We start from the raw sequence: 13,790 nt of genomic DNA on the forward strand, positions 1-13,790 counted from the left end.
TGTAAAACGTTGTTTTCTTATGGTAGCACTTAAAACCATTTACGTATTCGTGGTATTTTTGAAAATCATTTATCTTTTTGAAAACCCTCGTATTTTTCCTATTGCTAGCAGTATTAAAGTAAAACAACAATAAAACCCCAAATTAAAATAAATTCCAGAGAGGCCTTATTACATAAAAATATCCAAATTAAACTATTTATAATTTAAAAGATAAATACGGAAGCGTAAGTTGTTGTATGGCCACCTTCGAATCCCTCGCAGCATCGATCCGCCTAAAGATTACCTGTGCAGATTAACAAAAGGGGTGAGTTTACGAAAACTCAATGTGTAATCCCATATAAGCAAAGAATCAGAGCAAACACAATTTGGGCCTAAGCCCTTTCAGTTTCAGTTAGGGCCTTAGCCTATTTCAGAATCAGAAATAGTGTGGGCCTGAGCCCATTTCAGTAACAGTATCAGTGGGGCCAAAGCCCATTACAGAATCAGTATAGTATGCAATCAAAAAATCCTACCCAATCTAGCCCCTACACACCATCTCCGTATCAACCCTACACACCTTGTGGGGATAAAATCGACCCACCTATCCCTACACACCAAGTAGCACCGGTTGCGGTACTATAACAGTATTTGCAAAGCTACCAGTAATAGGCTTATTGCCTTTCAATACACTTTCTTCAATATCATATATCCCACCCCATGCAATGCAACATAATATAAATGTATATATACAGTACAAATGGCATGCTCAAACAGTCATACATCACATAAGGGTATATCAGTCATTTACAAAAATAAGGGTCCGAGTACACCTACCGGCCCAACAGTAGGTCCACAGTCGTCTTGGGTGACCTGTGCAACCTTAACAGTCAATCGGTGATAATGGGTCCACAGCCCATATTGTGGGCCCACAAGCTTGTATGGCCCACATAGCCCAGAAATGTCCTTAGCCTTGTGAATTACACAGCCTGGCCCAATAATCTCCATACGTCCGTGTGGTTTACCTGTATGGGGCCCATGAGCCTATGGGGCCCACACGATCTATTTCGGCCCAACGTGGCCCAAAACAGCCTAAGCCCATAAAACTGCTCATGGTGGCCTCTACGATCGAACGCCCATGTTTTACGCGTTTGGATTACCACACGAGCGAGCATACACTTGTGTAGCGTCAACAATCATATTTTTTCGGCTTTTGCCGATCTACGCTTATAGTAGAGTGATTACACACCTGTTAGGATCCTAGGTACGCAACCCCTTTTGAGATGAATTACACTTCCATTACCTCAACGAATGAAGTCTTATAACTCCGCAGGTAAACCAAGTCCAACACGATTTGCAACAACTGATAGCAACTTGCACTAGACAGAACCCACTGCTTAGGAGAAAGAAAACCGTCGAGAAAGAGAAAGAATGGGAACCCCAAATATTCGGCAAAAGAAACAGAAGAACACCAAATCTGATTCCCCCTTTTAAGAGAAACCAAAAGTAGAAGAGGGGAAGATAAGAAAATATTCGGCTTTAATCAATGTAAGGGAAAACTCGATAAAAGCCAAAGGAATTGAGAGAAAAGAGAAAAGGATATTCGGCTAGGAAAAGAAATAATAAGGCGATTGTAACACACACTTACCAATAAATCAAATGAATTTCAGCACAATCAAACAAGGAGATTCGGCCAAAGCAAGAAGAACAAAAGGATTTTGAGAGGGGGAGAGTATGGGTATTCGGCCAACACATGACTCAGCCTAAGAGAGAAGGAACTGAGAAGAGCCGAAAGAAAAAGAAAAGGGTCGGCCACTTGATCAAGGCTTTCGGCTTAATGGAGAAAAGAAAAGAAGAAGAAAAGAGAAATGAAAAGCAGTATTTGGCTAAAGCAAACAAAACAAAAGAAATGAAGCTGCCAACCTGAGGTATTGAGAACAAAGTCGACACTCAGTTAGCTAATCCACCAAACGGCACCCAAAGTAGAACCATTTTCAGCACTAATTACCATAGCTGAATTTTGACCAAATGAACTCCCCCTATTCGATCAGCCTTCTACACACTAAACACCTCCCCACATTCCTATACAACCGAAACACTGAGTGCCAGAGTTCAAACCTGGCACAACTCTCCTTCAAATTCAAACTTGCTCAATTTTCTCCTTAATTCCCTCCTGTCCACCAATTCAAACAATCAAAATCCCCCATAATTCTCTCTTCAGATTCAGCTAACAACAAATCTGTTCAAACTTTTGGTGTTTTGGTCAAACACAACCTCCTCCCATGGCCACCAGCAAAAATAATCTCCATTTGTACAAGCAGGGATTCGAACCTCAAACCCCTTGCACACTCCACACGCCACTTACCACTAGACTAGCAGGCTTTTTATGACATGTTTTACCAACATTTATTTAAGAAGCCTACTGAGTAAAGACAGGGTTTTAATCAAGAAAAATCAAAATTTTGCAAAAGCAAAGGCTTGAACTGAGGACTTCTCAGACTCTTCCCAGGGAACTTAACAACTAAAACAAACATGCATTTGTGTCACTTTCTTGCACGATTAAACATTGATGTGCTATCTCCTAACTTCACGCACTCAAGGCTTAACACTTCTAGGCCCAAAATTCGAGGCGTTACACAACAAATCAACAACTTCCCAACCATGTATCCCACAGTTCATGGCCGACCATGAGAATAAGAAAATTAAGGGATTTTCATGAAATCTTCAACAACCTCTCAAGCCCTCAATCCACTATAAATACCACCTTTCACTTCCTCATCTCACATCCCACATCCCTCGTCACTCATTTCTGTCTTCACTTTCCTCTCCTTTTCACACATAATGCCATCCATTATCCTCATTCTCCTTAGCTAGAAATTCCTTCAGAAAATTCTTTCTGGGCCGGCCACCTTGAGGAGCACTTTGCGAAGGAGCAAACACAAGGATTGGAGGAAGCCACTGCAATTGATTTCTGAAGGACTACCGAAATCATTTAGAGTTTCTTTTTTCTTATCTTTATTTTGTTCTTAGTTATTTAACATGTTTGGAAATTGTTTTAATGTTTTTTCAGTAACAATGATAGCTTAATTTTGTTTAGCTAGAATGATTACATTAATTTGACAAAGTCCATTCGATTCATGTTTATGATGTTTTGTGCATCAATCCTTCATGCTTTCAATTAAAACTCATGCATGTATGTCATTCATTAAAATGTGACTGAATGCATTATAATTAGTTGATCAATCCTTGTAAGATGATGATTAATGAACGCAATAATTGAAAGATGCATGCTTAATTTAGATTGTAGCCCAATTAAATTAAAGGTTTCTAATAACTCGAGAGAGCTCTATTACCTTGCATAACTTTTGAATTTGTGTAATTAAATTGTTTTAAACCTAATTCATCCTTGTTACTTCGCATAAACTTTAAGAAACCCATTAATTAAATATGATCATGGTAGTATGCATGTTTTTCTAACTATAAGATTCTAAAAGGACTTATAATTGGTTTTAAGTTAATGAAAGATCAAGTTGGCATTGAATATTTTGTGGAACATTGTTAAACATGATAAAGGATGAATTAAGTCAAATATTGTAATTGTTCTAGCTCATTTATGTTATTATTGTTAAAGCTTGTGCATTTTTTGCTAAGCCATCTCATTACAATATTCATCCAATTTGCATTTAAGTAAATTTGCATTTAGATAATTAATTTAATTTCACATCATCTAGCCTAATTTATTATGTTTACTTACCAACTTGTAAATCTTTAATTTTGCAAATTATTGATTAACATATACAGTCCCTGTGGAGACAATAACTCTTGTACTTACTTATTACTTGATAACGATTGTGTACACTTGCACAAACCTATGCTTTACAAGAAATTTCTCCATAGTTCTCCTCTCTCTCACGCATCTCCTTTACTGTAGAAGAAGGAAACTTTATTTTTCTTTTCAATTTAGTCCTCCATCACCTTTAAAGACCCCATCCAAGTCATGGATCATCAAATTTATTTAGAAAGCCTTAACTAAATCAAATTATCCACAAGATAACAAGCATAGATTTCAAGTTAGAAGTAGTCTGTCCATTCTTGAAGAGAGAAAATTTAGATAGTGTGAGAAACTATGGTTCTAAAGTAAGGTAAGATTCTCATTATTTAAAGTTAGTATCATGTTTATTTTAATTTGTTGGGCGTGAAACTGTTATTATTTAAGTATATTATTTTTTCATATTTTTGATATTGATATGAAATGCAAAGAAATGTAAGGATGAAGTTTCAAAAAGTGTGGGTAAAGGAAAACAAGTAGATAAAGCTTGAAGGAAGGTGGAAGGAAGTATTGTCAAGCCTTTAGAATTATTTCTTATCTATTTAAATTTCTATGAGTAAATATACTAAAATAAATATGCTAATGCTTTGAATTAATAATATTTATAATGTGTAAAATAAGTGTTAAACCCATGAAAGTGATTAATGGATGTGTAATTGATATGTGATTATTTATGGTGTGGTTTTATGTATAAAGTAAAGGACTAAATTGAAAATTGGGAAATTGTCATGTAGATATGAGAGTATGCAAACTAAACTATAGTTGAAAATTTAATTGAGTTTATACTAATAATAATGCAAATATACAAGTTTTGAACTTCTAGGATATAGGTGGCATGCCATTAGGAATATTTAGTGCGCTCATGAATTTAGTACTTTGGTGTTGGTGATTTTAACACATCTAGTATCCGTGAAAATTTAGGACATATATGATCATGTATTTCGTGTTTACATTCCGTATGTCTTGTTCGTACAAGTCTACTTTGGGCTAAGTGAGAAATGAATGTATGGTAAGTGAAAATGTGCTAAATAAGCTAGTTGCTTTTATGAATTTTTAACTTAGTTAGATTCTTATAGTATTGTTAATCTTATTTATTCATTTATTTATTTATCTAATTGCACTCAAAGGTAAGAATTGCATTCTTAAGTGCTTACTAAGTTTTCACAAGCTTAATGCATTATTTCTAACACATAGGTAAATATCATCTGAATGTATCTTTTGAAGTGGTCAATCTCATCCACATCTCATCATAAAGGAAGAACTTGGAGAGTATGGATTATATATTTTGGTATTAGAGTGGCATGTACATAAGATTAGAACCATTGAATGTATTTAGTATGTTATTTGATGGTTTCAAAGCTATGTCATGCTCATTTTATATTATTTTTGGACTTGAGATACTTGGATTCTATGTGATGTTCTTGATACATATGATGTTGAGTGGTATTTTTTTATATTTTGACATATAAAAATATTTTGATTGGTAATGGTTTCGACTTGATTTTAGGTGTTTTGGGCATGTTTCGAGGTCCCTTGTACACTTGTCTTGCAACAATTTTGACTTGTTTCGATACATGTCAGACAGAATGCCCCGTTGAATAGTTTTAGGGAACTTGTATAAGTACAATAGGAGATGTACCAAAACTACTATTCTAGACCACCCTATTTGGTATGTTTTGCTTTAAAAATGTCTTGAAACAGCCCCAAAAGGGTCCAGAACAAGTCTCGATTCCAACCAAACTTTAACGATAGCTTGGAAATGACCTGAACCACTTTAAATGAGCTTAAATTGGTTAAAATGAAGTGAATTATATTATGTTCAAGTTTAGTGCTTTTAGTTCTTAAATGTAACATCTTTATGCCCGAGTTATTGTTTGAACTCGAGTAAGAGGTATTATAGTTTTTATTCAATAATATAAGAACTCACATGATCTCTCTTTTTGGGCAACCTTCAAAAGAATGAGAAAACTGTTTTTCACATGAATTTTCCTTGGAAAAATAGCAATATATTATTTATCACATAAACACCTCCCCTATTTCCTAAATCCAAAATCTAATCCTAAAACATTTAACTAGCCAATTTGACTTTTCTTCCAACATAGTCTATATAGCTTAATTTATGAAATTTTAATTCAACTAATTTAATAAAACTTCTCAGCATAAATTTGCATTTTAGCAAATTATAGAATAATTCAATATCCATTCTCAGAAAACTTACAGAATAAAATTTTGGAACGCCGTGAATATTTTAGCATTGAAATTTTTGTGTTATAGGAAAAAATTTGTCCTTATACATTAGATAAAATAGTAACTGGTTCTCTTCATAAATTCCATTTATTTATATTGTTAAGTGATGATTTGAATTTTTCCTATATTATTTTTTTAATTGAAGTGGAATTAAAAAATGACTAGGATTAAAAAAAATTAAGTATTTTCTATAGTATACATGTTGGATTTTAAGTTTTTTCCCCAAGTTCTTTTTTCTTTTTTCAATAATATAAACATTGGTTTTTAAGGGGTCTTTTTTTCAAATAAAAAAACCACCTTGAATATTATCTTCACATCATCATTTAACGATGATTTTTTAATAAAATGATAAATTTACTCTTTTTATGATGTACAAAGATTAATTTGTCTATTTTTTAAGTAAATGAGATAAAATGTAATTTGAGTCCTAATATATGAGCCTTTATAGTACTTTTACCAGTAGCGAAGCCAATAAGGTTGGCAGGGACCCTGCCCCCTAAAACGAAAAATTTTTCATTTAAGCTTCTTTATAATTTATAAAATTTAAAATTATTAATGGTAAAATTGCTCTCCTCCCTCCAAAGTGATAAAATTTCTTTTAATCTTTTAAAAATTATAAAAATATAGACTATTAAAATAATAAAATTGTATTTTTACTATCTTAAAAATATACAATTTAATTTCGACCTCTCAAAATTTTTTTTGAAAATTCACCTTTTTTACTCAGCTAAATGTGATTCACGTAATTTAGATACAATAAAAATACGAAAAAATAATTCAAATATGATAAATATATGTATAAATATATATATTGAGGAAGTTCCTAACATATACACATAAGAAGTACCAAGTTCTATGGTTGTTTCCCTTGAGAGGGGCAGCGAGATATTGGGGTGAAAGCTTTCGTTGGGCTTTAGCATTGGCCCCACAGATTTCACAAGGGACCACCAACACTGCCATCCGGATTGTTGTGGGCTTGCCCTTTACTGCCTTAAGATAACATACAATGTAATTCTTATGATAATTCATATATCCATAATATTATTTACATGTTCAAAATATCATACGTTGATATAAAATCAAAATTTTGTTATTAGTCCTTTTATTATGTATAAATTGAAATTTTATTTTTATAATTTTATTTATTTATTTTAAATCTGTAATTTTTAATTTTTAAAATTTTGATCTTATTTAAAATATAGATGTTAATTCATTAAATTAAATTATACTATTTTCATAATTTTATGCCAAACATGTCATTACATGTCATTAATTTTTTATTCTCATAATGCTCAAAAAAATCTGCATCATTTTAGTTAATTGGTATAATGGCTACTGTTTGTGTCAAATACTGAAATTTTAAATTTTAAAAAATATAAGAAGTAAAACTATCAAATTGAAGAATTAAGTATCAAATTCGTAGGTTATGCATAGTACACTAATAATAACATAACTAGATCAAAAGAATTTAATTGTTATTATTTGAATTAAGAATGAAAATTGAAAAATATAAAAACTAATATTGACCAGAATATATAAACTAAATACATATTTTACGGAAATATAGAAATGAACCCATATTATATATGGTTATTACATTCGTATTTTATTTTACATTTTAGAAACCATATAATCATATCACGTTTAAAATATATGAAAAAAAAAACAATTTATCTTTTACCTATTATTATTAAATCGTTGAGTGCTAATTTAAATATCATAGGTCTAACCAATAATAGATAACACGACAGTCAAACCGTGTAGCACCATATATACATTTTGCGAAAGACAATTTTAATTTTCATAAATTGTGTATTTGTTTGTAAAAAAATAATTAAATTAACATTTTCGAATAAATGACAGATCGATTGAATTTTTTTAAGGAAAAAACACTAACCAAAGCCGACCATTTATAAATATAGGCTGAAGTAAAATAAAATATACATTGTATGAATGAAAATTGCTGTATATTTTTTCGAAAAAATAATTTACAGAGCCATTCAACAAAATATCAAAATTTTAAAAACAGAACTCCATTTTTTCTCACAAAACAAAGACTCTACTTTACATGAAACGGGCGGTGTAAACCATGTACATAAAACCATATACAAAGAAAATGATATTGAAAGTGACCGGATCTAATAGAGATTAAACCATGTGCATTAATACCATCCGCAAAGTTTCAACTGTTTGGAAAGTAGTGGAGGCCTAGATGGTGGGCTAGAAAGCTTAGATGTCTGGTCTTTCAAAAGAACTAAACAAACTTAAAAGTATTGAAGACATAAAAAGAGTATTTTGAGTATATATACATAATAAAGTTGGTGGTTCTTTCATCCCCTCATAAATAACTCCTTGAAGTGCAACACAAAGTGAGAAACAGGGATGTGAAGAGTTCGTAAACCAAAAAATCTTTCAACGCAAGGTGGTTGAATGAACTTGAAAACCATTGCCATCTTGACAATATTCATTCCCACGCAACTAAGATCATAGAATTGGCAAGCCCCGACTCCTCAAATGTTAATTTGCTATCATAATCCAGAGATTTCGAAGCTTCTGGAATTGGTTGAGTCAGGCGGAATGGCTTTGATTCAGCTTCACCAAGTTGAGAATAGCAGAATGACCACAGTAGCTGCGTAGTGACAACAAAATGATAAAAGCATATAAACCTATCAGTTAGGACAACCCTGAGGGACTGGATCACTCTGCCTAAGGAAACAACATACATTTTTGTCCCAAATTTTCAAGTTAAATTCAATGTCACTACTCCAAGAAAAAAATATAATACTGAATGTCCATTTCAAACATATATTTATCAGTTTAAACTGGTATACACGTCAGTTAATGCAACACCTGAATGCTCTAAATTAGTTCAGATGTACAGGGTAGAGGGGGCAGACATCTGAGGAAAGATCAGTTCAAATGATTCACCAATGCCCATTCTGTACATGCCAAGATTTTGCCATCAGTTATCTTATTTATGTTCTACAACATTTGCAGAACAGTGAAACATTTTCAAAGTGAGACTTACAGCAAGCATCCAAATGAAATAGTTGAACATACACATTCCTTAGACAGGAAATATCCAAGAACATGCATAGTTGAACACAGCAAACCAAATTCTAATACATGAATGGTAATAAGTGACTAGAGGAAAACTCCCCAAAGAATGCTTACCTGTATTGGATCAGTTCGGAGAAAATTTCTCTGTACTCTGCGCCCATCAGGAAGTCGGACTCCAACCCTACATAAGAGGTTCCTGTCACCCTTAGGTTCTTCAGGTAGAGGAGGATATGCAGGCTTCTTAGTCAAGCATGATTCTTCCTCAGTTGTGGATGATACTTTATCATCCTCAGTTGTTTTAATAGAGTCTTTCGCATTCTCCATAGAAGCCGCTATTGCTCTCAACATTTCCTTATCTTCATTGGTTTCATCTGTTGACACTATAGTAAAATGAACTGAAATTACATGCAGATCAACCAAAACAGTTCTTAAAACAGCATATATTGTGGGTGGACTTCTCTATTTTTCCTTGAAAGGAATCCTTCTCATTTTTATCCACTAATGCAGTATCATATACAGGTTAGCACATAGAGAAAGACATCTTCTCCCTCCCCCTTGAAAGCTTCAAGCTGAAGCTTTACAACATTTACTAGCTTTCTTGCAAGAGGTCTCAACACCACATATTAAGTTAAACAAAATCAGGCTAAAACAGTAGTATGCATTGCCCCACAGACTGAAACGTGCTTACCTATTTACTGGTTCTCTACCAGTAAACTGTAACTTGGTGTAAGAAAGAGGATACATGATTACCTTTAATTTTTTGTTGCGGAGTAACTGAGCTTCCTCTTGGACGTTTATGAGACAGAGTTGCATGATAATCCCTTGGGCCACCATCCATGAATTGAACCAGGTCCTAGAGATTAAAATACCTTATATCAAATCACAAAGCCATATGTTGAAAATTCTTTCAACTAATATAAATACATAATTTTATTAGACTTCTTTAGAACCATTTCATTTTCAATTTTGCTTATTTTCCTAAGGACTTCAATCTGCAATTTATGTTACAAATATATACCTCCAGCAAACTCTCAGGTTGAACCATTCCAAACCAGGAGCGCATTTTCTGTCCTGTGATTGGGTCAATAACCAGCACTACGGGAATTGAATCTAGTTTGTAATAGGTGCAAACTTTCCTCCCCTCGCTTGTGTCATCATATACCTATATCCATAGAACAGCATCAAGGCAATTAAGGAAAGAAGACAGCGATTCAAAACATATATGATATAGAGGTCCTCTAAGGATGTATACGCAAGTCTATGAAGCTGTGGTCATATGCACAATAAAATATTGTATAGTTAGCTTCAAGGCCTATTTTGATTTTTCCATATATTGTTGGCTAATAAAGCTAAGTGCCAGATAAAGTTCCATTTAGGGGGAATTAACAGATTGCAATTAGAACCAATATCTATGTCTATCAAAAATTTGCAAAACAATAAAATATTGTATTGTCAGCTTCAAGGCCTATTTTGATTTTTCCATATATGTTGGCTAATAAAGCCAAGTATCGAATCAAATTCCATTTAGGGGAATAAAACAGATTGCAATTAGAACCAATATCTCTATGTCCATCAAAAAATTGCAATACAACTTGTATCATATAAAAATCTAGTAAATTTAGCCACAAGCAAATGATAGTGAAGTTCAAAAACCATTCCTAAAGATGCAATAGCATCTGTTAAGAAAATAAATGAAAAGTAAAAATCTAAATAGAATATTGGGAAAAGCTGATAGTAGATAGAGATAGAAAAAAGGGGAAAACAAGGCAAGACCAATAGAAAGCATCATACTGACCTGCCAGAAAATAAAGTTGGTGCTAACAGTTTGAGAAACAGCTTCATTTCCCCAAGTATCTCGATTAAGCTTAAAACACACAGCATCAGAAAATTGGATTTACATTATAAGCCACCTCATACGAAGGGAGCCAAGTAGAACTTCTTAATTTAAACTATAGTAAAGCGGGAAGACTAAAACAATACCATATGTGAGCTGAACTCCTTGGTAGATTGCAAGTTGACAAGGAGCCACTTGTCCTCAACAGATGCAGCAGCTTTTGCCTTTTCAAATGGTCCCTGGAACATCAGATGAAAAGGAGGACGATATAAAGAGGCAAGATTATCCCGAGGAGCATCTACCGTGGAAGAAGCACCTTCATCTGATTCCCAAACCCCGGGCCATTTCATTTCCTCATCAAAATTACGGAATGCAATTAACGAACTCGACTGTTGGGGAGGTAATCCTAATCTTGAAGCTCTATACGAATATTAGAAAATAAAATATTACTGCATGAGGAGTTAATAGGAAAATGCAAAAGAATTTATCGCCAAATCATACAAATGCAAAAGAATTTATCGCCAAATTATTCAACACCTTAATACAAATATACATGACACAGAAAAAAAAAAGAATGACCAAAAAAGAAAAGCCAACATATACATTTGCAACTTCATATAAAGAAAAGAAAATTAATAAACAGATGCAACAAGAAAGCTGTTAAAAAAGAAAAAAAAAACAATTAAGAAACAAACCAGAGGGTGAAAAGATACCCATATAACGATGCATCATCATAAAGAGTCTCCCTTACTACAGGTAAAGGAGGGCGTACTTCCTCTCCACCAATGGGTCCAACATCACTGTTTCCAGACTCCTTCAACTCACTGTACAACATTAGAAGCCAATGACAACAACATCAGTAATAGTACGAACACAAACAAGTAGGTGGTGATTTAGAGTGAACAATAGTGCAATTCTCTAACCCAGAGTTTTGATCAACCCAAGAATCTACGTTTTCCACTGCTGGAGACTCAGAAGCCGTTCCAACTACACCACCTTCATTACCGACATAAAACAGCTGAAGAGCTTCATCCAGCTTCCAGCTAGTTGCCTGTTTTCCACCAAAATTTTTCAATTGAGTTCCATACGCATAAATAACAATACTCACCTCGGATTTTTTTTAAACGAAGGATTCTCAGTAACACAACGTTAATAACAGATTACCTGAGATTACCGACTGAATCACAAAGCCATTAAGAATTTAAGGTTAAAAAAAGAAACAAAATTTACAAGCTTCAACATTGAAAAAATCCTTGGATATAAGAAAAAAGGTTCGAACTTTATTATATAAATGCAAAAAAAAAGACATAAAAAATAAAAGGTTACTTGCAAAAACTGCATGGCGGTTTCTGCAGTTTGACCAACGGCGATCTCGAGAAAGGAGGAAACCATGCTCTGCTTATCACTCGCAGACAACATTCCCTCCATTTTCCCTCTTTTTACTCGTTCCTCAATTTCCCAATCAAATTCCCAAATCGAAATCCAACTCCAAAGCCCTAGATAGATGAATTCAGCTCAATTTGCGGTAGAAATAGAGAAAACACAAAGAGTAAGTGAGAGTCTCAGCGAATCTTTAGGGTTCGATTCAGGGGACTTATTAGTATTTATAAACTTACACTCCAAAACAGAAATCTATTAGAAGGAAAACCAATGGGCATTTCCTTTTAACGTTTTTAATTAATATATTTTTTTAGGTCGTGTTTTTTAGGCTTTTTTTTATTTAAATAACTTAAAAAATTTAATTAATTATTAAAATGTCCTATTTTTAATTAAATACTAAAATAACCTAAATCTACAGTAAAAGATGATAGAGCTAAATGATTTAGTGTCATTAACATACCATGTCAACATCCATGAAAGAAAATTAATTTTTTAGTAGAGCTATGTAGAATGACGTTACCTGTATAAATATGAGGGACTTTAAAATAAATTTATCATTTTCTAGTGAAGCCAATTAACATGGCGCACCCTGACACCCATTGTTATTTTTTTTTATTTTTTTTTACTTTTGTCATTTCTCTTACACTTATTTTTTTAAAATTTTTTTAATTTTTGTCTTTATCTTTATTTATTCATTTTATTTTATTTTATTTTATTTTATTATTATTAATTTTAAAAAATTTGAAATGTATATTTTAAATGTTTTATAATATACATATTTTTAAAATTTTAAATATATATTTTTGAAATTATTTTTCTAAATTTTAAATATTATTTTAAAATTATTTTTTAAAATTTTAAATATATTTTTAATAATATAAAAAGTTTAAATATTTTAAAGATATGGCGTTTCAAATTTATTATTAGTTTTATAATATTTTAAATGTATATTTAAAATGTTTTATAATATATATTTTTTAAATTTTAAATATATATTTTTGAATTTATTTTTCTAAATTTTAAATATTATTTTTAAATTATTTTTTAAAAATTTAAATATTATTTTTTAATATTAAATATATTTTTTAATAATATAAAATATTTAAATATTTTAAATATATGACCTTTCAAATTTATTATTAATTTTATAATAATTTAAATGTATTAAAAAATTAATAATAAATTTGAAAGTTTATATCTTTAAAATATTTAAATATTTTATATTATTAAAAATATATATTTAATATTTAAAAAATAACATTTTAAAAAATATATTCAAAATTTTAAAAATAATTTCAAATATATATTTAAAATTTTAAATATATATTATAAAATATTTCAAATATATATTTTAAAATTTTTAAAATTAATAATAAAAAATAAGTAAAATCAAATAAATAAAATAAAGATAAAGATAAAAACAAAAAAAAGTGACGAAATTAAAAAATTAAAAAAAACAGAAAG

The 13,790-nt window shown here is 31.6% G+C and overlaps 1 protein-coding gene across 2 annotated transcripts; it reads right to left on the bottom strand.

Annotated features, from left to right (window-relative positions):
- Positions 1-8,194: 8,194 nt before the first annotated feature.
- On the bottom strand, positions 8,195-12,643 carry LOC107959976 (plant UBX domain-containing protein 7). 2 transcript variants are annotated; one of them, XM_016896167.2, is made up of 9 exons: positions 12,273-12,643; positions 11,870-11,997; positions 11,660-11,770; positions 11,093-11,366; positions 10,908-10,976; positions 10,131-10,274; positions 9,863-9,965; positions 9,227-9,492; positions 8,195-8,681 (listed from the first exon to the last, which is right to left on the bottom strand). In XM_016896167.2, the coding sequence occupies exons 1-9, from the start codon at positions 12,372-12,374 to the stop codon at positions 8,517-8,519; spliced, it is 1,362 nt and encodes a 453-aa protein (XP_016751656.1). In that variant the 5' UTR covers positions 12,375-12,643; the 3' UTR covers positions 8,195-8,516. The 2 variants fall into 2 exon arrangements, with proteins under 2 accessions (XP_016751656.1, XP_016751657.1); XM_016896168.2 differs by lacking the exon at positions 10,908-10,976 and having other exon boundaries at positions 12,273-12,593.
- Positions 12,644-13,790: the final 1,147 nt, after the last annotated feature.

The sequence above is a fragment of the Gossypium hirsutum genome, chromosome A03 (assembly GCF_007990345.1).
Source record: "Gossypium hirsutum isolate 1008001.06 chromosome A03, Gossypium_hirsutum_v2.1, whole genome shotgun sequence".
Classification (NCBI taxonomy): Eukaryota; Viridiplantae; Streptophyta; class Magnoliopsida; order Malvales; family Malvaceae; genus Gossypium; species Gossypium hirsutum.

What these genes read in the sequence shown, in the direction of transcription:
- LOC107959976 (XM_016896167.2), bottom strand. Translation starts at nt 12,374, where the DNA reads ATGGAGGGAATGTTGTCTGCGAGTGATAAGCAGAGCATGGTTTCCTCC. An exon ending in CCAACTTTATTTTCTGGCAG is followed by an intron (nt 10,275 to 10,907) that starts GTCAGTATGATG and finishes CTATGGATATAG; the next exon opens with GTATATGATGACACAAGCGA. An exon ending in TCCGAACTGATCCAATACAG is followed by an intron (nt 8,682 to 9,226) that starts GTAAGCATTCTT and finishes GTCACTACGCAG; the next exon opens with CTACTGTGGTCATTCTGCTA.